Here is a 27,519-nt window from a genome sequence, read left to right on the forward strand (position 1 = left end):
TCAGGCTATGACAGGTGAGGTGCACAGGAATCAGTGCTTTCCCCCAACTAGTCACAACTTATATCCACAACTTGGCCGAGGAGACCAAGTGTCATATTTCCAGGTTTGCTGATGATACAAAGCCAGGTGGGGTTGTGCATAGGACGGAGGATGTACAGCGGCTTCAAGAGAATGTTGAGAAACTAAATGAGTGATGTCATTAATTTGATGCCATTAAGCTGGAAAGAGTGCAGAGGAGATTTTTGAGGATGTTGCCGGGACTCGAGGGATTGAGCTTTGGAGAGAGGTTGAGCAGGTTGGGACTGTTTCATTGGAGCATAGGAGAATGAGGGGTGATCTTATGGAGGTGTATAAAATCACGGGGGTCAATGGGCACAGTCTTCTTCCCAGGGCTGGGGAATCAAGAACTAGAGGGCAGAGGTTTAAGGTGAGAGTGGAGAGATTTAATAAGAACCTAAGGGGCAACCTTTTCACCCAGATGGTGGTCAGTATATGGAATGAGCTGCCAGAGGAAATGGTTGAGGCAGGTATATTAACAACATTTAAAATGTACTTGGACAGGTACATGGATAGGAAAGGTTTAGACGGATATGAGCCAAACGCTAGCTTACATGGGAATCTTGGTTGGCATGAACCAGTTGGGCCAAAGGGCCCATTTCCATGCTGTATGACTCTATCACTCTATGACAATGAGTGACTGAGAACATTGGCGACAATGCAGAAAATGTAAAGTTATCCATTTTGTAACGTAAAGCAGAAAAAGTTCTTTTAAAATGATGACCGATTGGGAAATATCAATGTTCAAAAGGACCTTTGTGTCCTTGTTCACAAGTCACTGAAAATTGACAGGAAGGTGCAGCCAACAATTAGGAAGGCAAACGGTATGCTGGCCTTTATTTCAGGTGAATTTGAGTACAGATCCCTTACTGCAATTATATAAGACCCCTGCTAAGACTGCACCTGGAGAATTGTATCCAGTTTTCTTCTCCTCACCCAAATAAGGATAAAGTTGCCATGGAGGGAGTGCAATGAAAATTCTCCAAACTGGCTCTTGGGATGGCGGGTTTGCCATAAGATAAGAAATTAAGTCGACTATCCTTGTATCTACCAGAATCTTGCAGAATGAGGGGTATTGGTACTGGTTTATTATTGTCACTTGTACCGAGGTACAGGGAGAAACTTGTCTTGCATACCTTTCGTACAGATCAATACATTACAGAGTGCATTGAGGTAGTACAGGGTAAAAACAATAAGAGAATACAGAGTGAAGTGTCACAGCTACAGGGACAGGGCATGGATGGTGTTTCCCTTGGCTGAGGAGTCTACACCCAGAGGTGATAAACTCAAAATATGGGATTGGCCATTTAGAACTGAGATGAAGAAAAGTTCCTTCCTTCAGAGAGTGAAGAATTTTTGTGCTCTGGAAGACTGTAGAGGCTCAATCATCGAGTTAATTCAAAACAGATGTTGATAGCTCCTGGATATTAAGGGAATCAATGGAGCTGGAGAAGGTGCAGGAAAATGGAGCTGAGGTAGAAGATCAGCCAAAATCTTAATGAATGGCAGAGCCTTCTCAAAGGGACTATTTCTGCTCCTGGTTCTCATGTTTTAACATTAGGGAATAATGCAGCGGAATGGTACGGGGACTGAATGCACTACTTTGTAACATAATGTGCTGTCTAGATCTGTGCTGTATTGAAACAGTTCAACTCAATAGTACAGGAATACCTTGTTACAAACTGATGTAACAAACAGTTCTTCCCACAGTTAAACTTAACAAAATTAGCTGTTTAACTGGCATAGGAACAATTTCCAAACAAGACCTATTTATGTCCCCATCTAAATTGCAATTTTGAAGAAACTATGGACTCAGAAATATCAGACATCTGCTGAATTATTTAGGCCCTAACCATCAGTGCTGGTTGTTTACCAATCATTCCATGTGCGTGCGCGCGTGCGCACACACACACACACACACCTTTGTGCCCAGATTCAGATTAGTTTATTGTCATATACACCAGGGTGCAATGAAATTCCTTGCTCATGCTCATGTGAAGTTCACAGAGTAAACAGTTTACATGGTAGTAATAAATTAAAGTAAATACAACGACAAGCACAAAACAACAGAATGGTACAAAGTTCATTGTGCAATCTGAAGTAGTGCATAAAGAAATGCTAAAGTGACATAACAGAATAACTAAAAGAGGTAGAATTAAGAGTCCGAGGATGTGGCAGCCCTATCGGGAAGGGTATGTGAAAGGGATGATTGGTTCTGGTCTGATACGAGTGCAGAAGTAGCTGCTCTTCAATCTGGTCGTTCAGGCTTTCAAGCTCCTATGTCTTCTCTCAGAAGGTAGAAGAGAGAAAAGGGAATGGCCAGGGCGGCAGGCATCCACAACCCTGACAAAATCTTTTGAAGTTCCCCTTACAATTTTGGTCGGGTCTTAGGTGTAATCGATAAAATGCAGAAAAATCTCAGGGCGTACAGTAGCATTGTGGTTAAATTTAGTTGATGCACAATCCAGGAACCCAGAATATTGATCCAAAGATATGAGATAGTAATCCATCATAGCTACCAGGGAATTTAAATTGAAGCAATGGTTAATCTGGATTGAGAAGCTACTACCAACAATGGTGATTAAAAAGTTGCTGGATTCATCAAATGGGTTGTTACAATAATCCAGCAACTTTATGTTCACCATCATTGGTAGCAAAAAAGAAATGTATTCATGGAGGCAGAGAGCATAGCTGAGGTACAAAGAGAGTCCTTTACATCTAGGAAGAAGATTGTGCTTGAGTCTCAGCAAAGGAAGACGTAATTGAGATTCTGGATGGGTTACAAACTGATAAAGGAACGTACTAGAAAGTCCAGCTGCATATATTGCCTGGTCCAGATGGGATACATCCTAGATTGTTGAGGGTAGTAAGGGAGAAAATTGCAGAGTCCCTGGCCTTAATCTTCCAAACTCCATAGATCCTGAGGTGGTGTCTGAGGACTGGAAAGTTGAACATGTTGCATCATTGTGTAACTACAGAGCAGTTATCTTGCCCTCAGTGGGGGAGTAGGTTCAAAAAACAATAATCAATAATTAGCAAAAGACTCAGCAGGTCAAAGAGCATCTGTGGAAGCAAAGAAATGAAGCAATTGAGTTCCTCCAGCAGTTTGTTGTTTGCTCCAGATTCCAGCATCTGCAGTCTTTTGTGTCTCAATCAATAATTAGCAGTTACTTGGGCAAGTGTGGATTGATTAAAGAAAGCCTGCATTGATTTCTTAAAGGCAAATAATATATAATCAATTGGAAATATTTTGATGAAGAAGGAGAGAGAGTTGTTGAGGTTGATATACACATTGAAAGTGGCTGGTAAGGGTGAGAAAGTGTTTTAAACACCTTGGCTTCTAGGTTTCATAAACAGAGGCAAAGAATACGAGAACAAGAAAGCCAAGCTAAGCCTTTATAAAATACTGGTTCGGCCACAATAAGAGCAATGCCTCCAGTTCTGGGCACCACACTTAAAGAAGGAAGTGAACATTTTGGAGATGGTACAGAAGAAATTCACCAAAGTGCTTCCAGGGATGAGGGGTTTTACTTATGACAGTAGAACAGAAAAGCTAGGCTTGTTCTCCTTGAACCGAGGAGGTTGAGATGAGTTCTGGCACCAATATTTAAAGTCATGGAGAATATCGGAAGAACAGGTAGTGAGAAACCCATTGATGGAGGGGTCAACGACCAGAGGACATAGAATGAAGGTAATTGACAAAAGGATCAGAGATGACATAAGGAAGTGTTTTTTTACACAGTGAGTGGTTAGGGCAGAGTTAATAGTGGAGCAATATTCAGCTGTAGTGTTCAAAATTGAGCTTGATAAGTACCTGAGAGGAAAGGATTTGCATGGGGAGAGGGCGTGAAACAGTGAGACCAGTTAGATTGCTCCTACACAGAGCAGATAAAGACTCAATGACTTAAGTGTGAGACTTTAAATGTATAAATTGCTCAAATTTTACATTTCGGACAACTTGTCCTTTCCCAAAGGTATTTAGGAGAACTGATCAGATAGAAAGGAAGAAGCTTTCTCTGCTGTTTTTCTTTGGCTAAAGTACAGTCTTAAAAAAGCAGATTTTCAAGAATGATGCCAGGAAACATTTCTACACATGAAGAGTGGTAGAAATATTGACCTTGCTTTCATAAATGACAATTGATGCTAGTACAATTCATTATTTTAAATACAATAATGGTTTTAATTCCTGAAATGGAGAGATTTTTGTTAACCATAAGTATTTAAGGTTATTGGACAAAGGTAGGTGTATTGAGTTAGATTACAGATTTCAGTAAATGGTAGAACAGGTTTGAGAAGCAAAACCTGTTCCCACATTCCAGTAATATAAAGTTACGGAAGGAACGATATGGTCATTATACTATTGCATAATCGGAATGTGGACAATTGCTTTTGAAAACCCAGCCTTCAAATTAGTCTCTTTGATTGTTTTCTGAAGAAAAAAAGCACTTGGTGCTTTTGATACCTAGTGTTTGATACCTAGTTAGTCAGATCTATATCCTATTGGTCAGTTGCTTGGTGATTAAATGCTTGGATTAGTTTTGGTATTTGGATAAAATAACTAACATTTTTGTAGTACAGATTCCAAAATTTGGCTCTTCCCATAATCAATCTGTACTCAACTTTAATGTGCAGAGAATTGAATTAGTTGGGATCATTTTCAATTTGAATTTCTCAGGAGCTATTTCATAATTTGTTCATGTACTGTGTTCATTCAGGTCCCAGGTACCCTATTTCTGTCGCTGCACTGTTATCTGTTTTCAATTTCAGCAATTTTGTGAGAACCTTTCTCTACAGTTGAAGGGTGCATCTGGAAGTCTCACTAACAGAGAGTGACATTAGATTACCTGTTGCAACAGTTCTGTCCCATTAGTTCTAGCCTCCCATTAAAGTCAAAAGTAATTGCAAATTTCCTGCTGCTTTTTTGATTTTTGCTGCTGCTCAGATTATTAAAGAATGGTACTGGAGAAAGAAGTATGTTGGAGAATAGTACTGAGGAGCTTGTCAAGTGCCCATATCATTAGTAACTATTTATCATAAACTTAAGCAGGCTATTGATACACGATAAGGAAAACCATTTTACTGTAGTTTAAAATCTCAAGCTCCAAGTGTGTCCGCAATAGAGGTATATAAAATCATGAGAGGCATAGATAGGGTGAGTGCACACAGTCTCTGTCCCAGGGAAAGGGAATCAAAAACTAGAGGGCATATATTTAAGATCAGAGAGGAAAGATTTAAAAGGGACCTGAGGGGAAACTTCTTCACGCAGAGGGTGGTGCGTATATGGAATGAGCTGCCAGGAGAAGTGGTTGAGGCAGGTATAATAACAACATTTAAAAAACACTTGGACAAGTACATGGAAATAAAATGTTTAGAGGGATATGGGCCAAACACAGGCAAATGGGACTAGCTTAGATGGGCATCTTGATCGGCATGGACGAGTTGGACCAAAGATCCTATTTCCGTGCTGTAATATGACTCTTAATTAAATTCAGTGCTCACATACATGGAGCTGTCATTCAAACTGTGTGTGATCTCTCAGCACACTTAATTACTGGTGAGATCCATGCTTGGATACCAGCTCAGTAAATATATTATCAGTCATAGAGAATGCCAGATGCTATAACATTTATTTTACTAAATAATCAAAGCAATAGGCAATAGTCTTAAATAAATATTTACAGTAAAAAATATTAAAGATAACTAACCAGTACGTTAATCTTGTAAATCAAAAGTAATTGAGGAACAGAAAGCTAGAATGTATGTAAAATACTTTGATCAAAACCTAAATTATATCAGAGTTGGTCCACGCATCAAATTTTATGGGACTAATTGCTTCTGAACCAGAGAATGTTAATAAAAAGATCAATTTTCTGTTGTAATAAAGTTTTAAAAACAATAATGTGGTGTTAACCATTTGGCAAATTTAGACTGCAAGCAGAATAAATTTGCCTCTACCAGTCTCTTTAGATAAAGCAATGTTTGGTTCTGACTGCTCCAAACTTTACAAGTTTGAGAAGGGAAGAGTGGCAGGTATGTGATTATCTTTCGCCTGTTCTGCATGGATTCCAGTACATTCACTCCATGTACTGGCTCCAGATCCACCTTCTATACATGAAGTTTTCTTGTTTAATGAATTCTATGGGCATCTTTACTCTGAAGATAGTGGCATTAAATGACACTGGGAGACCTGTGAAAGAGAGTTTGAGCAAAGCTCACATTAATAGAGCAAAGGAAAACTTGCTTTTAGCAAAAGCAAAATAAGAGCTGAATTAAAATATATTTGTTCACAGCAGACTGAGTAGTTCATGTTCTTTTAGTCTATTCTGTTTATACATTTTATAGATCAAGGAAAGCATATCCCCAACTCTGGATTTTAATCTCCTGAGGTAAGGTCCTTCATAAAACCTTTAATCTCTTCCTACTAAAATAAAAGAAACACAACTTGAGGGTATCTGTCTATTTTTTTTCACATTTACTTTCTTCACTTGTCGTAACAGTTGTACTTATTATGGCATCTTTTATGTTTAAGACAACTTAAGAAACATAATAGTCTACCTAGGATCAGAGACTTTCCAATCCTTCAGTTGCTTTCAGAGTTCAGCTTTACAATTCACAAGGATCCATTGTAACCAGCAGGATAATTTCACATCAGCACCTGAATGTTTATCTGTACTGATCCTTAGCACACTCAGTGATATTTCACACTCAGTCATATTTCATCAGAAGCTTACATCATGGTCATATCAATCTAAGCCAGCTCATCTCTTTTACTACTACCAACCTCTCACACTGCTGTTCTAACTCTGAACTCTAACATTCTGCTTCTGCATCCCTTACTGTCATTCTCATTTTACAACCATCTCATTTGCAATGCATCATTTTTGTTTTCAGTCTAGTGTTATCATACTTAATCAAAACTGAGAATAGATAATTGGAGACCAGATTTGGGTTATGTGTGATGTCAGTATGGCTAAATGCATTAGGCACATATTGAAATGATCTTATATACAGTTCAGGTGTCTACGGTGAACCTGCCTGATACTTGACATTAATGGCCTCAGCAAGGTTACTCTTCAAAAACACACCCAGAGATATATCACAAAATAGAATGTACAAGTGCTCTGCACATAGCTCAGTAATGAAACAACCTAGAAATCTGAAATTTTGCCTGTAAGTTAGGTTTAGGATAAGGATATTCATTACACTCTTCTAGTTTTTCTAAAACCCCTATAGGAGGTCTTCCATTGCCCAAAGGGGGCCGAATTTTAATTATCCCCATTGAAAATTGATGAGATCTTTTTTCAGATCTATTTTTGAGGTACTAAGTATTTGGGTGGACCTAACCTAAGTACTTTTGCTCGACCTGAACCACAAATAGAAACTGAAAATGTGTGCACCAAATTTCTGCGGGAGACCAGCTATGATTTAAACGAGTTAGATGAATATATCTGAGAGAAAGAGCCAAGTTTAGTGAGAAACCAAAGAAATGCCTTGAGTACTGTTACAGAGGTTGTTTACAATGACCAAGGAATTTCTTTTTGGAAGCTTCTGGTGGAATGGGAAAAACTTTCCTTATTAATCTACCTTTGGCTAAAGTTCGAAGGCAAAACGTGTTTGCTGTAACTATGGCTTCATCAGACAATGCTTCAACATCTTTGATGGGGTGGGGAGGAAACTGTATATTCGGCTTTTAAACTCCCTTTAAATTTGACAAATGTGGAGACTCCAACATACAACATTGGTCAGGAAACTGCAAAGAAAAAATTCTGAAAGACTGTAAACTTATTATTTGGGATGAATGCACAAAACAGCCATTGAACCATTAGATCAAACTTTGCAAGATCTGAGACAATAACAAATTAATGAGAGGGTTTCTTTTAGTGCTAGCTGGAGATTTAAATCAAAAGTTACCAGTACTTTCACAAGGTACTAAGGCAGATGAATTGAAAGCCTATGTTAAAGCATCATATGTTTGGGAAAATGTTAGACAATCACACTTGAAAACCAATATACGAGTGTATTTGACAGGCAGTCCACCTGCGGGAAGGTTTGCTTTGAACTTACTCAAATTATAAAATCGGGAAATTAAACAAGACTAGACAAGAATGTTTTGATGAATTGTTACGTTGCTTCATGATCTGACACGTTGTTTTCCCAAACGTCGCTCAACACTATTTGAGTGCATGAAAGAGCAATTTTGACATGAAAAAATAATGCAGTGCAGACCATAAATAAAGACCTTCTTTAAAAGCTTCTCTGACAATGTGTACAATATAAATCTATTGACAGTGTAACATACATTGATGAAGCTGTTAAATTTTCCTGTTACATTTTTAAACTCTCTATAACCACCTGGTGTGCTGTCATATAATCTTGAACTAAAAGAAGAAGAACCAATCATATTACTCAGGAATTTGGGTCCACTAATACTATACAACTGCACAAAATTATCCACTCAAAAATTATTACCACATGTAATTGAGGCTATAATAATGACTGATAATGCTGTTGGGGAAAATATCTTCATTCCTCGGATACCAATCTGATCTACCTTTTCAATTCAAGCAACCTCAGTTCTCTGTCCAACTTAGCCATGCTATCGTAGCGGCTGCTACCGCGATGTGAAAGCAAGACACTAGTCGATGGGCTGCAGAACATAACTGATTTATTTTCCTGCCTTGCGTGGGCCTTTTAAGAGGAACGGTTCCCACCTACTGAAAACGGAAATGATGTACGCGCTACGTCATCAAACTTTTCCCGCGCGCGGGTTCTCCCCGTCGCTCGGGGAAGACGAAGGCCCAACGCCATCTTAGGCCTCGCCACTCCGACGACGCATGACCCGACCGCCGAGCCGGTTCGCTTGCTCAGACGGTGAGTCGCTACACAACCCCCCCCCACAGAACCGGTGATATGGTCCCCAAGGTTCACGGTCTGTGCTATCCGTTGCTTAGGAGGTCGGCCTCTGCGTCGCAGTGTTGGGACTTCGACTGGTTGTTGTAGATCTAAATGGGCCGGTTTGAGGCGATCTGTTGCGAAAACCTCTTCCTTGCCCCCAATGTCCAAAATAAAGGTGGGTCCATTATTCCTGATGACCCGGAACGGCCCCTCATATGGTTGTTGCAACAGTGCCCGGGGTGTGCCCCTGCGAACGAAAACAAATTTACTGTCTTGTAGTTCCTTGGGCTTACAGGATGGTGCTTGGCCATGCCACGAAGCGGGAATCAGTGCCAAGCTGCCGAGCCTCTTGCGCAGTCTTTCCAGGACTGCCATGGATTGTTCCTCTTGGCCCCGAAGGGCCGGTATGAAATCCCCTGGGACGACCAGGGGTGCACCATACACGAGTTCAGCTGACAAAGCGTGGAGATCTTCCTTGGGGGCAGTGCATATGCCAAGCAGGACCCAAGGCAGTTCGTCGACCCAGTTAGGACCTTTCAGGCGTGCCATCAGGGCTGATTTCAGATGGCGGTGGAAACGTTCCACCAACCCATTTGATTGAGGGTGGTAGGCCATGGTGGTGTGCAGCTGCATCCCTAGCATATTTGCTAATGCAGACCAGAGGCTGGAGGTAAACTGGGTGCCCCTGTCTGAAGTGATGTGGGCCAGAACACCAAAATGTGAGATCCAAGTTGTGAGCAGTGCCCGGGCGCAGGAATCAGTCGTAATGTCAGATAGAGGGGTTGCCTCTGGCCACCTCGTGAACCAGTCCACGATGGTAAGGAGGTACTGGGCCCCTCTTGAAACTGGCAGAGGACCAACGAGGTCGACGTGGATGTAGTCGAACCTTCTACGGGTAGGCTCGAACTAATGTGGCGGGACCTTGGTGTGTCGTTGGATTTTTGATGTCTGGCAGTGTGGACAAGTCCTGGCCCACTCACTGACCTGTCTGCGCAGGCCATGCCAGACAAACTTGCTAGTGACCAGTCAAACAGTTGATCTGATGGACAGGTGCGCCAACCTGTGTACCGAGTCGAAAACGCATTTCTGCCAGGCTGCAGGAACTATAGGGCGGGGTTGACCTGTTGTGATGTCGCAAAGGAGGGTCTGCTGACCTGGACCAACTAAGAAATCTTGGAGCTGCAGGCCCAAGACTGCGGTTCTGTAGCTGGGCAGCTCATCGTCGGCTTGCTGTGCATCAGCCAGGGCCGTGTAGTCAACACCCAGGGACAGGCTGTGGATAGTCGGACTGGAAATCGTGTCAGCAACGACATTGTCCTTTCCAGAGACATGTTGGATATCCGTTATGAATTCAGAAATGTAGGACAAATGTTGCTGCTGACGAGCTGACCAGGGATCGGAGACCTTGGAGAAGGCGAAGGACAAAGGCTTATGGTCAGTAAAGCGGTGAAAGGCCTGCCTTCTAAGAAGTACCGGAAATGCTGGACTGCCAGGTACAGCACTAGAAGTTCCCGATCAAAAGCTCTGTATTTCAGTTCGGGTGGTCTAAGGTACCTGCTGAAAAATGCCAACGGCCTTCGATTAGTTGTTCCAGCACTCCACCAACCGCGGTGTTGGATATGTCCACCGTGAGGGCGGTTGGGACATCTGTCTTAGGGTGTACCAGCATCATGGCGTCTGCTAGGGCGTCCTTGGCCTTAACGAAAGCAGCCGCAGCCTCGTCGTTCCAGGCGATGTCCTTGCCCTTGCCAGACATCAGCGAGAACAAAGGGCGCATGATACGGGCTGCTGCAGGGATGAGCCGATGGTAAAAGTTGACCATCCCCAGGAATTCCTGCGGGCCTTTGACCGTGTTGGGATGGGCAAAATGGCAGATAGCGTCTACCTTGGCGGGTAAGGGTGTTGCTCCTTTGCTGGTGATTCTGCGGCTGAGGAAATCAATAGAGTCAAGTCCGAATTGGCACTTGGCCGGGTTGAAAGTGAAGCTGAAATCAAGGAAATGGGAGTACAGTTGGCGGAGGTGGGAAAGGTGTTCTTGGCGGTCACAGCTGGTGATTAGTACGTCATCTAAGTAAATGAACACGAAGTCCAGGTCTCGGCCTACCGCGTCCATCAGCTGCTGGAAGGTCTGCGCGACATTCTTAAGGCCGAATGGCATTCGAAGGAATTCGAAGAGGCCAAATGGAGTGATAAGCGCAGTTTTGGGGACGTCGTCAGGGTGGACCGGGATTTGGTGGTATCCCCGGATGAGGTCCACCTTGGAGAAGACGTGGGCCCCGTATAGGTTCGCCGTGAAGTCCTGGATGTGAGGAATGGGATAGCAGTCCGGAGTGGTGGCGTCATTCAGCTTGCGGTAGTCGCCGCAGGGCCTCCACCCACCGGTGGCTTTGGGGACCATGTGCAGGGGAGAGGCCCAGGGGATGTCTGACCTGCGAACGATCCCCAGCTCCTCCATGCGGCGGAACTCTTCCTTTGCCAGGCAGAGCTTGTCTGGAGGTAGTCGTTGTGCTCGGGCATGAAGGAGTGGCCCTGTGGTAATGATGTGGTGCTGCACCCCGTGTTTGGGCATCGAATTTGTAAACTGAGGTGCCAAAGCCGATGGAAACTCAGCTAGGAGTTTGGTGAACTCCTTGCCAGACAGGGAAACGGAGTCCAGGCGCGGGGCTGGTAGGCTGGCTTCTCCCAGGGGTAGGTTTGGAAAGTTCTGGAGTGCACTAGCTTCTTCCCTCGCAGGTCAACTAACAGGCTGTGGGCCCAAAGGAAATCGGCTCCCAGGAGTGGCCAGGCGACGGCGGCAAGGGTAAAGTTCCAGGTAAAATGGCTGTCGCCGAATTGTAATTGAACTGTAAGGGTACCGAAAGTCCATATCGTTGTGCCATTTGCGGCATTGAGTACAGGACCTTGTTGCCTGTTATGAGTGTCGTGGCCGGTCAGGGGCAAAATACTGACCTCTATTCCAGTATCGACAAGGAAATGATGCCCGGACTGCTCGTCCCAAATGAATAGGAGGCTGTGTTGGCGGCCAGCCGTCGTAGCCATCAGCGGCGGCTGGCCCTGGCGTTTCCCTGAAACTTGCAGGGTGGACGGCATCGACAGGCCTCCGCGCCCCACCTCTGATGGTAGAAACATAGCTGGTCACCAGTGTCATCGTCTGTGTTTCTGGGGTGTGGTCACTTGGTTGTTGGGACTGGTTTAGGTAGGCGTCGGGCTCGCGGCCTGGCGATTTGGCCGACGGACGATCCGCTCTCGCTTTTGGCCTTCCACAGGACATCTGCCAGGGCAGCTACCTCACGTGGGTTGCTGAAATCAGTGTCGGCCAACAGCAGGTGAATGTCATCGGGTAGTTGTTCGAGGAAGGCCTGTTCAAACATTAGGGAAGGCTTGTGTCCCTCAGCCAAGGCCAGCATCTCGTTCATTAGGGCCAATGGGGATCTGTCCTCCAGGCCATCGAGATGAAGCAGGCGGGCGGCACGCTTGTGACGGGAGAGGCCAAAAGTCCAAATAAGGTCTTTGAAAGCCAGGTACTTATCCTCCGGAGGAGGAGACTGGATGAAGTCTCCGACCTGGGCAGCTGTCTCCTGTTCCAGAGAGCTGACCACATGGTAGTACTTTGTGGAGTCGGAGGTGATCTGTTGAAGTTGGAATTGTGCTTCAGCCTGGCTGAACCAGACGCTGGGCCGAAGTGTCCAAAACGTGGGCAGCTTGAGTGCCACTGCATTGGCTGCTGTGTTGTCGTCCATTGTGTGGGTCCAAAATCTGTTTGGACCGTCGGGGTCACCAATGTACCGGCTGCTACTGCGATGTGAAAGCAAGACACTAGTCAACGGGCTGCAAAACAAAACTGATTTATTTTCCCGCCTTGCGTGGGCCTTTTAAGAGGAACGGTTCCCACCCACCGAAAACGGAAATGACATACACGCTACGTCATCAAACTTTTCCCACGCGCGGGCTCTCCCCTTCACTCGGGGAAGACGAAGGCCCAACACCATCTTGGGCCTCGCTGCTCCGACGATGCACGACCTGACCGCCGAGCCGGTTCACTTGCTCGGACGGTGAGTCGCTACACTATGAGTATTCACAAAGTGCGGACGTTCTTTCTTCTCCCCCCTCCCATTGGGCAGAAGATACAAAAGCCTGAAAGTATATACCACCAGGCTCAAGGACAGCTTCTATCCCACAGTTATAAGACTATTGAATGGACCTCTTATACAATAAAATGGACTCTTGACCTCATAATCTACCTCATCATGGCCTTGCACCTTATTGTCTGCCTGCACTGCACTTTCTCTGTAATTGTAACACTTTATTCTGCATTCTGTTATTGTTTTTCCCCTGTACTACCTCAGTGTGCTGATGTGGTGAAATGATCTGTATGGATGGCATGTAAAACAAAGTTTTTCACTGTACCTTGGTACATGTGACGATAATAAACCAATTACCAATCACTAAAAGTTGTTGGCCTTAATCTCGAAACTCAATGCTTTTCCCATGGTCAGCTATATGTTGGTTGCTCAAGAGATGGAGGTAAATGTAATCAATGCATTTTACACTGGATTCAAAAGGAAGAAATATAGTGTATTCTGAAGCACTTCAACATTGAAATCAAGTAAATGTACACATTGTGTATGAGTTCCTACCTACTTAAAGAGGACCATATTAAATGTACACATATTTTTGTATGCATATTTATTTTCAGTGTGTATGCTTTTATTGGTAACTTTAGTTAAACTACATAATTTCAATGCCTAAGTATTTTATTCATGGAATAATTATATATTTAAGTTAGTTTTTTTCCAGTTGTAAAGAGTGTTATAAAACCAGAATGCAAGGAAATAAATGCAAACATGATGATTGCCAGCATAATAACCTGAGCAACATCAGGTATGGCAGCTAGTAATCAATAAATTCTTAATCCTCCAGATAGCCACTCATTCATTTTTTCTAAGACAGGGTTGTTACCAGCTGTGGCTCAGTGGTAGCACTCTTTCCTCAAAGACTGTATGCTCCGCTTCAGAAAGTTGAGCACATAGCCAGTGCTGATACATCAGTGCAGTACTGAGCAAATGGAGAAGCTATGCTTTGGGTGAAACATTTGGTATGAAACTAAGTCCTAGCCTACCCTCAGGAGAATAAAAATCCCATGAACTGTTTGAAGAGTGATCCCTCATCCTGTACCCAAAGCACTTATTTTGTTGTTGTCTGTGGGACCTTGCTGTGCATCGGTCGGATACCTTGTTCCCACGTTCTAACAACCTTCCATGCTTTTGTTATCTCTAGACTCACTGACTCCATTGCTGGCTGCCCTCCAACATTGCACCCTTTTAAACCCTCTGCTGCCACATCTTAAGCCAGAGCAAGTCTCATTCAACAATTAACCCATCATTTGCTGACTTACATTGGCTTCCTGTCTGGCAACCAATTGATATTAAAATTCTCAGCTTTGTTTTCAGATCTTTCCAATGCCTCACCTCTCCCTAGTTCCTTTCAGCCTCTGGGCTCTGTATTCCTGAACTCTTTCCCACCCCCGCCCCCCAACCCATGCACATCTTGCAATGGCTCCCAGGTCAAACTATACTAAAGACTGTATATGTCATTATTTTGCAATGATCAGGAAAAGGAACACAAACTAATTTTTATCTCATCTAGTCCAGGGTCATATGAGATCAATTGTATAGGTTTTGCAAACTGTAACCCCTGTTCTGTGGAACTCCAGGGATTGCATTAAGCTAGAAGAAATCATTCCAATAAAAATAAGTCATTCCCTGTTGCTGACAAGATTAGTAATTGAATAAAATTGCCTCTCCTTTTCAGTTTTGCCTCCCACTGTACAAGCTGCTATCTCCTCCTAACAGACGGTTCCAGGGATATCAGCACTACAAAAGTAAAATACTGAGGATGTCAGAAATCTGAAATGCAAAATGCTGGAATTACTAAACAGCTCACACAGCATTGGTGGAGAGGGAAACATTTCAGGTTCCATCAACTATCATTGATCTCCAGAGATATTGTCTGCTAAGCATTTCCACCTTACGTATGAACCCAGACAATGAGCTATCAGAACCCTCAGCAGGTCAGACAGCATCTGTGTAAAGAGAAAGAGAGGTGATGTTTCAGGTTGAAGATCCTTCATCAGGATAATCTGTGCTGAACTGATAAAGGGGCTTTGATCTGAAATGTTAAATCTGTTTCTCTTTCAACCTGACTCACAGAGTACTTCCCTCATTTTCTGTTTTTATTTCAGATTACCAGAGCCTGCAGTTTTTGGATTTTGGATTTTCAAATGAGAACTATCGACAGTTGGGTGTGAGCCATTCTTAATGGATTGCAATTTTCAACAGAAATTGCAGAGTTGGAGTTCTAACTAGTTGTCCCTGCTTGAATAAGTCTGTTGAGGGCAAAATTTGCTATTCTGATTACAATTAGAATGGGACTGAAGATGATCTGCACGATCTATTGGTCGGTACCTTCTCACAAAAAATGAAATGTTTGTAATCTTGTTAAAATAACAATGGCAGACTAGATTCATTACAAGTAGTTGCCCAGTAACACACATAGATGAATTGACAGTTGCAGCTGTAATCAATAATCCTATGGTAATATTAACTCTCCAATCCCTTTTATTTTGTCCAGTATTGACATTGATTGCACAAGATACTAACATAATGATTTTCATCTTTTCTAGCTGAGTGCCAGGTTTGATAAGAATTGATGCATAAAAGTAATGTTGTACTTACCACCAAGGATGTTGGGAGGTTCTGGGGGGAGCTGATAAGAATTTGAGGCAAATGAAAAAACGTATTGATATAGGATTAGTGTAAATTGGCAGTTGGTGGTCAGTGCAGAACAAATGGGTTGAAAGGCATGTTTTATGCAGTTTCTCTCCATGACTCAATGATATCTGCCCTTGAGGTAGCAGTGTGCCCTAGCCCCTAAAGACAAATTGCACAGCATTGAAATGGAAGGGCCGAAACTTTGTTTTTGTTTTTGGAAGTGGGTGTAGAAGAAATATTGTAAAATCACACAATGATTCAGCACAGAAGGAAACCATTTGCACATTCCATTAGCTCATCTATATCTACTTGAAATCCATTTTAGATTACCATACCTTGCATTCATAGAATCATAGAGGTGCAGAGCATAGAAACAGGCGCTTCGGCCCACTGTGGCTATGCCAGTCATCGTGCCTATCTATACTAATCCCACTTGCTTGCATTAAGTCCATATCCCTGTAGTCCTTGCTCATTCAAGTACCTTTCCAGATGCCTCCTCACTGTTGTTAATGTTCCTGCCTCTACCACATCATTCCAGATACAAACTACTCTTTGTGTGAAAAATTTACCCCTCAGATCCCCTTTACACCTCCTCCATCTCAACTTAAATCTATGCCCTCTAGTTTTAGACACCCTACCACGGGAAAGAGGCACTGCCCACCTACGCCTCTCATAATGTTATATACCTCCATCATGTCACCTCTTAGCCTCCTTCACTCCTGGGAAGACAGACCCAGCCTATCCAATCTCTCCTGATAACTCAAGCCCTCCAATGCAGGCAACATCTTGTGAATATTTTCTGCACCCTCTCCAGCTTAATCACATCCTTCCTGTAGTGTGGCAACTAGAACTGCACACAATGCTCCAAGTGCAGCCTAACCAATGTTTTGTGCAATTTTGCCCCAGTACACGTAAATGCCTTTTACTGTCTAGTCTGTTTAGTTACATACCAAATACTATGTTCTAGTTAGTGCCACCCTTAGTTTTATTAAAAATAACAATTTTCTTCTGCACATATGTGGTCACAATTTCTAACAGACCTCCTTTGCTGAAGGTGGACCCACAAAGATTACAATGACACTGATATGAAGTAACATTGGTTATAAAGATATTTTCTTTAGAAAGTGGTTTGTTAATGGACCAGATATCTTCACTAAAGGAAAACTGTAAAATAAGACCTTATTAACAAGACTCAGTAGAAGATAAACAGGAACTGAAACCTGTGCATTTTAATGTTGAATAATACTGCTTGGTACTTTTGATTTTCTATTGTTAAACCTTGATGGTTCTTGTGAGCAATATGTCCATAAGAAGGCAGAAGGTCTAGTTGTTTATAGCCCATCCAATTACATATGTTTCCAATTTATTATAATGGAGAGGATTGGATGTGATATGCAGCCTGAAGTGGCTTCTGTCCTAGCCCTATGGAGAAAAGTGTAAGAGCCAGACTAAAGCATGACTAGATAAAATCACGATTGTGTTTTATGTTAATTGATTTTGTGAAAAGTGATACTTAATTAAAGAATATATGCTTATTAGTATGACTTTAGGTCTACATGTCAAATAGTTTGCATTAAACAAGGAAAGGGTTAAATTGAAAGATCAAAATAGCCACAGTCCATAGTGATCAAAGGGGGTGGAGCAGCTAACAAGTTTATGACATTCTCTGGATCATGAAGAATTGCTGGCCTGTGGGGAAGGGACGTGGCTCCTCGGACTGTTGTTATAAGTGTAAGAGAATGTGAATATCAGAATGTAGCCAAACTGGGTATAAATAAAGAAGAAAAGGCTCAGAAGGTACAAATGGAAAAAGAAGACATCACAAGTTACTGAATGAGAGATGATGTAAATGCTAACCATGTGGCTTAACACTGTATAAATCCAAATAGATACCAAAAAATGATCCATGCAGACAGGACCCGGTATATATTGTATCTATAGTCTGTTTTCAAACTATCACTCTGTACTTAGTTTGCTATTTGCCAAACACTTTGAGGAAATTGATTATTCCTTACTGACACAACATTACATTGAATCAATTGAACAAGTGAGAATCCAGAATTCTGGATTCTTATAACACATAATAACAAACAAAGCTTTTCTTTTTAAAAAAAGATCTGACAAAAAAGCAGTGTAAGAAGTCCTCATCCACAATTTCGTGCATTCAGAGTTCTTGGACTCTGTGAAGTACAGAGGTATTGAGTATAAATGTTTCTCCACAAGTAGCGGATGCATCTCCTTCTAGTCAGCATTAATACATCAACAGCATGGGAGTATTCATGGAATGTGGTGTTAGGAAGTCATAAATCCTACCAGACCCTAATAGTTCAAGTGTTCACTGAGTCTGCCATCCGCACATAAGTAGTACCGTGAGGTGAAGTTTTGATATCCTGTTGTGGCTAAAGGGAGCTCATATGGAATAGAAGACAATTCCCAGCAGCCAGCTGGCTACTGTAACAACGTGACATCAGATTGTTTTTCAAATGCAACATATGGAATGAGGTAGATGAAGTTCTGCTGCCATTTTGGGCTTGTTTGCAGGTACTGTATGTGTTTCCCTGAGAGGATTGGATTGATGCTGGAATATTCTGAGTAAGTGCTTTGAAATAAGTTGCCCAAGATAAAACGCTCTGTCTCTTCTACACTCCCTCCTTGGTTTATATCACTCAGCTGCTGTTTGTGTCTCTCAGCCCCATCATTTCTTTCCATCTTCCTTTTCCTTTCATTATCAGGATTTCTTTCTTCTCATTTTGTTTTTCACCTTGTGAGCTGACTCTGCAAAGCTGACTTCAAGCAATGGATAAAGTGAAACATATTCATAGATCAAATTGCTTCTTCTATGTGTGACAGGCTCCCTCACATTCTGAGCATCAGCCATGTGGGTTGCTTTACAAAGCACATATTAGCTATGTGTCAATAGAGTACCATCAAATAAAGGCACAATCAAGAGATGTAAGGTAGGTCTCTGCTCCCTCTCTTTCCAATTACCTGTGAAGTTCTTCTGATAAGTTTTTCTCAATCTGAGCAACCTTGGTCCTTAGAGCAGAGATGCCTCTGCTCCTGCAACTTTCTAGACTGTTCTATCTTTCTTTTCAGCCTTTGCATTTTCTCGGACTTCAGGATTTTACACACCAAATACTTTGTGCTTAACTTGAGTCTGCAAGGCAGATCAACGAGAGACTGCAGTTCACTCACAAGGCTCGAAAAATCCTTCAGCATTTGGTATTTAGGGATCTTGGCAAAAATTTCTGGAATATTTTCTTTGCTACATAGTCCATTAAAGTAAATAATACTGTAATCCTTAATTCTTCTGTTTCTTAAAATGTCATTATAAATGCAAGCCATCGATGTGCTGAAAAGGTCATGCAGGTCATCGTGGTCGAGTCCAGATACCGGCTCCAACATGTACCACTCTTTGTACATTTCCTGGCTTTTCCTTGACCAAATGATTATTATCTTTCCTCCTTCGGTCTCCACAAGTTCCCTCTTGCTGTAAAGCCACGACACAATGCCAATTTCCGCCACACTACCACTATCCCATAGGTCGAGTATAACATTGCAGTCCAATTCAGTCTTCAGGATATCTGCGAAAGCACAGATCAAAGTCTTGTGTTCCTCAGAGTCTGGTGAGTACATCAACAAGACTGTTCTGCTCCACAGAGGGGCTGCAGGGATAGAAAAGAAGGACTTGGAATTGGTTTATTATTGTCACTTGTACCGAGGTACAGTGAAAAACTTGTCTTGCATACCCGTTTGTACAGATCAATTCATTACACAGTGCATTGAGGTAATACAAGGTAAAACAATACAGACTGCAGAGTAAAGTGTCACAGCTACAGAGAAAGTGCAGTGCAGATAGACAATAAGGTGCAAGGTCATAACGAGGTAGATTGTGAGGTCAGGAGTCCATCTTGTCGTACTAGGGAACCGTTCAATAGTCTCATAACAGCGGGACAGAAGCTGTCCTTGAGCCTGGTGGTATGTATTTTCAGGCTTTTGTATCTTCTACCTGATGGGAGAGGGGCGAAGAGAGAATGTTCTGGGTGGGTGGGGTCTTTGATCATGTTGGCTGCTTTACTGAGACAGTGAGAAGTATAGACAGAGTTCATGGAGGGGAGGCTGGTTTCCGTGATGTGCTGAGCTGTGTCCATGACTCTTTGCAGTTTCTTGCGGTCCTGGGCAGAATCGTTGCCATACCAAGCCATGATGCATCCAGATAGGATGCTTTCTATGGTGCATTGATAAAAATTGGTGAGGGTCAAAGGGGACATGCCAAATTTCTTTAGCCTCCTGAGGAAGTAGAGGTGCTGGTGAGCTTTCTTGGCTGTGGCATCTACGTGGTTGGATCAGGAAGAGATTTAGGATCAGGTTTTTAAAATGCATGGCCTGACAAGGTTGGTGGAAGTAGATTCAATTGTAACATAAAGACAGAATTGGATTTATGCTCAAAAGGGAGATATTCAAATGAGCATGAGGAAGGATGAGGGCTATGGAATTCATTCAATTGCTTCTTCAAGAAGCCAACGCAGACATAACAGACTGGATGGCTTCCTTCTGTGCTGTATCATTCCATATCTTACCTGACACAACTTTAGTTGTAAACTGCCAGACCACATAAATAACCAACAGCACAATGACTAACACAATCAGCATGCCCAAGAGACCCAGCCCCATCCATTGTCGGGAATCTGAAAAAAAAAGTAAAAGTGTTCATTTATACCAATAGGAAGCCAGCATCTAATAGTCCCATGCCAACAGAAATGTGCAATCTTATCAAATTGAAATCATCCATAGTTTCAATTTACAGAAGCTTAAAGATATATAAATAAAGATTCTCATGACTCACATTTGTAATGCAATAAATTAAATAAAAACAGATTCTGATGATTTTTGAAAGACTTACAGTGTGGACAAAGTAGCTGCTTCCCAGAGAAATTCACATCAGAACGCCACACCTGGATAAGAGATTTTAAGAAAATGTTGACTGAATTCTACAAGGAACGTGTAGGAGCATGGTTAATGAATCTGCTCTGAGTATGTTATAACCTTCCTCTTCAAACAGGATCCATCTTTTCTAATATTGCATTCACATTTCAAAGGACACAAGCACAATTGATATATCCTTCAAATCTTATCAAAAAGGAAACTTCATTGCTAGTGTTGTTCAGCATGTTGCTATGTCCATCTGTAACTATGGCAGAGCTCCTGCTGGAGACATGCAATGGTGCTCTTTGTCCAAGGCTTGTGTTGCCATGAAAAGCTGCATCCAATGGAACGTGCTGAAGAGGACCTGACCCTCCATGAACTGAAAACTAGGCAGCTTCTTAAGTTTTGGATATAAGTTTAAGTTTTGGATCTGCCATATTGCACGGGAGCTTTGGTAATTTTTACTCCAAAGTTCATCACTAATGCCACTATTAGTATAATTTTTAATAGACTAAGGACTCAAGGTCATAAATATCCATTCCACTAATGGAAGCAGGAAAACAGGTAAGTAATTCAGAAGAAATCCTGGCTACCTGACCCAGGCCTGTTGGGATCTGACTACATGTGTTGGGTTCAGATTAGGTTAGGTATATACTTATATAGAATATTTGGGCTCGAGTTATGTCGGACATGCTCAACTCACTGCATTATCCAAATCAGCATGATTTACTCAGTCTTACTATGTGCCCTCTGTTCTCAATCAATAGCAACATATATGCCACGGAGCATGTCCTTTATTCTAATTCTCTGTGAATATCCCTGGGTCAGGTCAGGTTGGGCACAGTAAATTGCTCAGTACTGTTAGGTTGGGTTTTATTGACCACTGATGGGTTGGGTTTGAGTCATGTTTTAATTTTATATTGAGCAGACTGCTAGACCACAGTGACCTTCGAGTAGAACAGGTTACAACTTTAGAGACCACAATGGAAAGGCTTCCAACATTAAGTGAATACTCCCACTGAAGTCTCCTATATATATATAAAGTTAAATTCAAATTCTTTCTCTTACATTCAGCTAGATGTCACCATTAGCAATGTTGGTGGGTTCAAGCTGCATATGATTAATGGCAATGATTTACTGCTTTAATGGCTTATTTGTTCTTCTTAGGTGGTCCCTCAGTGTCAAGGATGACTTGCTTGGGCCCCAGTCCCAAGGAGTGGAAGATGTCTGTGTGTGACTTACTACTACCAGGGATGGCCATTGCACTACAGCAACCACAAAAGCCTGACAGAGTGAGGTCTTGGTCTAATGACAAGTGGAAACCAGACTGTGTTGCAAAGTCTTAGTGCATAGTTCTACATGGACATACGCACCATACAAGCACTGTACACATGCACACGCACACACACACATATTATCATTCTCTCTTTCTCTCTCGGCACAGACAGATGCATTCAGAGCACTTACAAGCCCAACTCGACACAAACACACAAAATCCTGTTCACACCCTCTTCCTCAGCTACCCTTTCGTTCATGGCGCCTACACCCTCCGTTCTTCAGTAGATCCCTCCTTGGTCTTTCTGTCTCTGTAATCCTTACCCTAAGTGCCTCCCTCAATTTCCCTCCCACTCTCTCATCCCAACACTCAACATCCTCCCACTTCACCCCCCTCACTTTAGCCCCTTTCCTCTTTCTTTCCCTGTCCATATTCTTGCTATCCCCACCATTTCCTCCCGCTCCACTGCCAGCCTCCAGCCTCTCCCAAAAGGTGGAGAAGGAGAGAGGAGGAGCACCACCTTTCCCTAACAGACCCACCTAGTGTTATAAGACAACTGACAATTCACCTACCCTTACACAGAATTCTGGACTTTCCACAGGCAAGATCATAAGGAGCTTCTGGGAGCTTAGTTCAGTCTGTGAACATATGAAGATCCATTAGAACAGGGCAACATAACACTGAATATAAATGATGCTAACTGCATTAAATGCCTTCTTTTTATCAATTGTAAATAATTCTAGCTAGCTTTAACCTTCTTCGCAATAAATTTGAGCTTAAATCACAAAGACATTCATAATGCAACTTCCAGTGTCTCTCAACCAAATCTGGTGTGTGAACTAGAATTATCACATTCGGGGAATGGAATTTATCTAGGCTTGGTTTACCGTCAAGAATTTTATTCTTATTCATGTAGTGTACATGATTTTTGGCCATGATAAGGAAAATATCAAAAGTATTCTGTTAATCTACACCAAGCTAGAATTATATAATGTCATGAATAGATACAGCTTTCAGCAGGTAACATTGAAGGAGGTGGAGGAAGATTGAGAACAGCACAGATCTTTATGGGTTTGTGAGTCGTGTCATAAAGCAGTAACAAGGGCTAATAGTTTGTTGGTGTGCATTTACGGGACAATTGATTGTGAGATAAAGCATGTTATTTTGTCCTTGAACAAGAACACACTCTGGCCTCAGCTGCAATAATGTGTCCAATGTTGGTATTCTTGGAAAAAGTGCGGAGGACAACTAGATTAATACAAAGCTTGAAGCATTTTAGTTATCAAGATCAACTGAAAGACTGGGTCTCTACCAGAAGGGTAGGGGGTGATTAGAATGAGCTTTATAAGATGACTGAGGGAACCAATTGTGTTGACCAGGCAGTTTGTTCCAACCAGTTGCATAAGGATAGACTGAGGTTAGATTTCGAGACTTCATTCTTTTCCCACAGAATGTTAGACCTCTGGAACAGGCTGTGTGGGAATGTTGAACCACGGTTCACTGAAATCTTGGATCTGTTCACATTATCACGTTCATCATTATTACCAATTTCCTGGACTAAATTCAGTTGTTCACAGAGATTTCCTCTGTAAATCAGTATCTTATCTTTTTTTTCTACATCTCACCCAGGAATGAACAAGGGCTCAGATGATATCGGTAAGAGCGTATGGTCAAGACATCACAGTTGTGCACGACAAACTGGATGTGCTCTAGATCCTTCGACTGCTTGTCTTTTTTTTGACTGTGTCAAGGGAAGCAATGACAGAAAGATATTTATCTGCTTTGGGCCTTTTGCATGGAGGTCAGCTCTTTCAGAACTGTTGTCCAATAAATGTTCGTTAAAAACTGAGTAACTTAGAAATAAGTTAGCTCTGATGGTGTTATGAGAAAGGTTCTTTTGGTATCTTAAAGATAAAAGGTATCTGGACACACAGTCTTTGTGCTTTAAAAGGAGGATTTTATTCACAAAGACCGACGCGGGAACAGAATGTGAAGGAACAAATGCACCCTCGCACACTCGCACTAGGGTGATCGCGAAACGTGGGGGAAGTCGCAACAGGGGTGAAGTGCACACACGCTCATACACACACAACAAACTAGTACAAACTATCAGGGAACGAACAAATACGTTGTCTGGACCCCCTGGATCTGGACAAACAACGGCTCTACGCTACTGGGAATCTACTCAGGACGCTCCTAGACCCCTGTGGAAGTGCACCCTCTCACCTGTGGCCTCGACCCCAGCAGCAGTCGGAAAAAAAGGACGGGAGCTCACGCGTACCATCTTTTATAGGGCTGTAGCGGGGTGGAGCCGCTCAGGTGAAGCAAGCCAATGATTCAGGGTCAAGAACAAAGGTGGGTTATGAGCCAATCCTCAGGTGTGCTCTTTAATGGGTGGGGCGGAGCTGGACCCTTGATTGACAGTGGTATAGCTTCGGACCTGATAGGCAATGCTATCATCCGACCATGGGGGTCAGTAGTATTGTCTCTGTCATCTGACCCCTGGCCTTTCATACTACAGATGGCTTGATGAATAATGCTCCTTGGCAAAGGTCAAGGTGCAACTCTAACCTGACTTATGCAGTAGATCAGGCTTGTATTTTTGCAGTCATCTCCTACTGACTTGCATAGAACAGCACTGAAAGATGCTGGGAAATGTGAAACGAACGTAAGCATGAGCTTGTTTGATTCTACCTCCATGGTTACATTCCAATCAGTGTCTGAAAATGAAGGAACATCCATAATATTAGTTAATCAGTTTAGAAGCTGGCAAAAATTAATAGCAGTGAACTGTACTACAATCAAGTTAAGTTGAGGCAACTCAAGTTATGGTAAATTTTCTTTATTCACCAAAGAATTCAAGTGCGGGCCATTCTAACATTGTCAGTATTTATGGGGATGAGTAATCGTCCCACTCACTGCCCCAATAAACCCACTTCATGAGGCACCATTGCAAAGATGAAGATCACTGTAACATGTTCTTAACCCAAGGAAGCTGATCCACAAAATATTGTCTCCAGTTCTTCATATTGTGCCTCTCAGTACCTAACTCAGGAGAGGCTCTGAACTTATCATCTCGTCCTCATGTCTATATTCTCCCAATAAAAGTCACGAGGACTCAAAAAAGCAGTCACAACTGCTTGAAGCACATCTTAGGAAACTTTGGCCATTTTATTCATGGACAGACTACAAGCTGCTTTAAAACGTACCTTGTGTTAAAGCTTGATTCCAGCAATTTTAGTGTAGCAGGCCCAGGAAGATTACCCCCCTCAATCGAAAGGAAGATTAGGGAAGAGGAATACAAGTGACTTCCCAGAAATGCTAGGAAGAATTAAAGGAAATTAACAGTATAAAAAAAATTGCTGAAGAAATTAATGGGCCAAAGCTGATAATTTCCCAGGGCCTGATAATTTGTATAGCGGACTACTAAAGGGGGTAGCCATGGAAATAGCAGATACAAAGGTTGTTCTTTTCCAAAATTCTACAGATTATGGATTGGTCCCTGAAGATTGGAGGGTGGCAAATGGAACCCCCTTTTTTATAAAAAGGTGGAAGAGAGAGAAAACAGAGACTACAGAACAATTGGCCTAACATCAATAGTAGAGAAAATGCTAGAGTCTATTATTTAGACTGTGATAAAGGGGCACTTAGAAAATGTCAACGAGATTAGACCAAATCAACATGGATTTATGAAAGAGAAATAGTGTTTGACTACTGAAATTTATTGAGGAAGCAAATAGTGGATAAGGGAGAACCAACAGACATGGTCTGTTTGGATTTTCAGGTCTTTGATAAAGTCCCACCTAAGAAGTAACAATGCAAAATTAAAGCACATGAAATTGCAGACTGAAATCGGAGCGCATGAAATTGGAGATGGATTGAAAACTGGTTGATAGAGAGTAGGAATAAATGTGTCTTCTTCAGAGTGGCAAATAGTGACTAATGGATACTGCAGCGATCAGTGCTTGCACCCCAACTATTCACAAGATATATATATATATATATATATATATACACACACACACACGATTTGGATGTGGAAACCAAATATCTTTAAGTTTGCTGATAACATGAAACTGGGGGGATTATGAGCTGTGAGAGGATGCAAAGGACCATCACAGTGATTTAGATAAGTTGAGTGAACTAGTAAATACATGTGGATAAATGTGAAGTTATCCTTTTTGGTAGGAAAAAATAACAGAAAGGCAGTATTTACTTAAATGGTGATGGATTGGGAAATGTTGATGTACGATGGGTGAGGGTGTCCTTATTGAAAGCAATCATGCAAGTGAGGCAAGCAGTCAAGAAGATAAATGGTATGTTGACCTTCATTGAAAGAGGTTTCGAGAACAAGAGGAAGGATGCTACAATTATACAGAGCCTTGGTGAAACCGTATCTGGAATATTGTGTGCAATTTTGATCTCCTTATCTAAGAAAAGATATGCTTGCTTTAGAAGAAGTGCAACTAAATTTCACCGGACTGATTTTGATGTACTGTGGTATGAGAAGAGATTGGATTGACTGGGCCTGTATTCAGCAGAGTTTAGAAGAATGAAAGGGGATCTAATTGAAAAAAAACCTGGCATGGCTACACAGATTGGATGTGGGGAGGATGTTTCCCCTGGTTGGAGATTTAGAGGGGATCTGAGGAAGAGTTCTTTCATCCAGAGAGTAGTTGAACTCTGGAACATGCTGCTGGAGAAACTGGTGGAGACACGTACTCTCACGACATTTAAAAGGTATTTAGATGAGCACTTGAAATGAAGCCATGGAATAAAAGGCCACAGGCTGAGTGCTGGAAAATGACATGAGACAGTCTGTGGTTGTTATAATGGGCTGCAGGGTCAATATGTCTATGAGTCTATATAACTGTAAAGAGTGGTAGAAAGGCAATGAGATTTTGGGAGATATTTCTAAGCATAGACCCTCGGTGGCTGAGTGAAGTGACCGAATTCAGGGAAGATCAAAGGCCCAGAAAATTGGTAAATTGGTTTATTAATGTCATGGGTACCGAGCTACAGTGAAAAACTTGTCTTGCATACCGTTCATACAGATCAATTCATTACACAGTGCATTGAGGTAGTACAGGGCAAAACAATACAGACTGCAGAGTAAAGTGTCACAGCTACAGAGAAAGTGCAGTGCAGGCAGACAATAAGGTGCAAGGTCATGACGAGATAGATTGTGAGGTCAAGGGTCCATCTTATCGTACCAGGGGACCGTTCAATTGTCTTATAACAGCGGGATAGAACTGGAGAAGTGCAGGGTCGTATGCCTGGAAATTACAGAGGGACAAGGACTCGCAAAGATTTGAAAACAAGAATTTGATTTTTAAATTGGGCTAAATGCTGACAAATGGGACTAATTTAGGTAGGCAGCTTGGTCAGCATGGACAAGTTGGGCTGAAGGGCCTGTTTCCCTGCTGTATAACTCAATGAGCAACTGACTGAAGAAATGGTGACGGCAATGGCTGAGGAGATGGAAAGTTTGTCCATTGCAACTGATCTGTCTGGAGCGGGTGTAAAGAGATGGAGATGAATAAATTATTACAGGGAATCGCACCAGTCTCCAGACCCAGGTTTTGCTGCCAGCAA

General features: G+C 42.3%; 1 protein-coding gene across 1 annotated transcript in view; it reads right to left on the minus strand.

Annotated features, from left to right (window-relative positions):
• Positions 1-15,791: 15,791 nt before the first annotated feature.
• LOC127571640 (interleukin-17 receptor E-like) overlaps positions 15,792-27,519 on the minus strand; it is a 59,495-nt gene continuing 47,767 nt past the window's right edge. The window contains exons 12-16 of the mRNA XM_052018212.1: positions 24,496-24,644; positions 22,497-22,562; positions 20,626-20,677; positions 20,303-20,410; positions 15,792-19,387 (exon numbers count right to left, since the gene is read on the minus strand). Of these exons, the coding sequence (XP_051874172.1) occupies positions 18,738-19,387; positions 20,303-20,410; positions 20,626-20,677; positions 22,497-22,562; positions 24,496-24,644 (1,025 nt within the window). The 3' untranslated portion in view covers positions 15,792-18,737. The remainder of the gene's footprint in view (positions 19,388-20,302; positions 20,411-20,625; positions 20,678-22,496; positions 22,563-24,495; positions 24,645-27,519) is intronic.

This window comes from Pristis pectinata, chromosome 6 (genome assembly GCF_009764475.1).
Source record: "Pristis pectinata isolate sPriPec2 chromosome 6, sPriPec2.1.pri, whole genome shotgun sequence".
In the NCBI taxonomy this organism is placed as follows: domain Eukaryota; kingdom Metazoa; phylum Chordata; class Chondrichthyes; order Rhinopristiformes; family Pristidae; genus Pristis; species Pristis pectinata.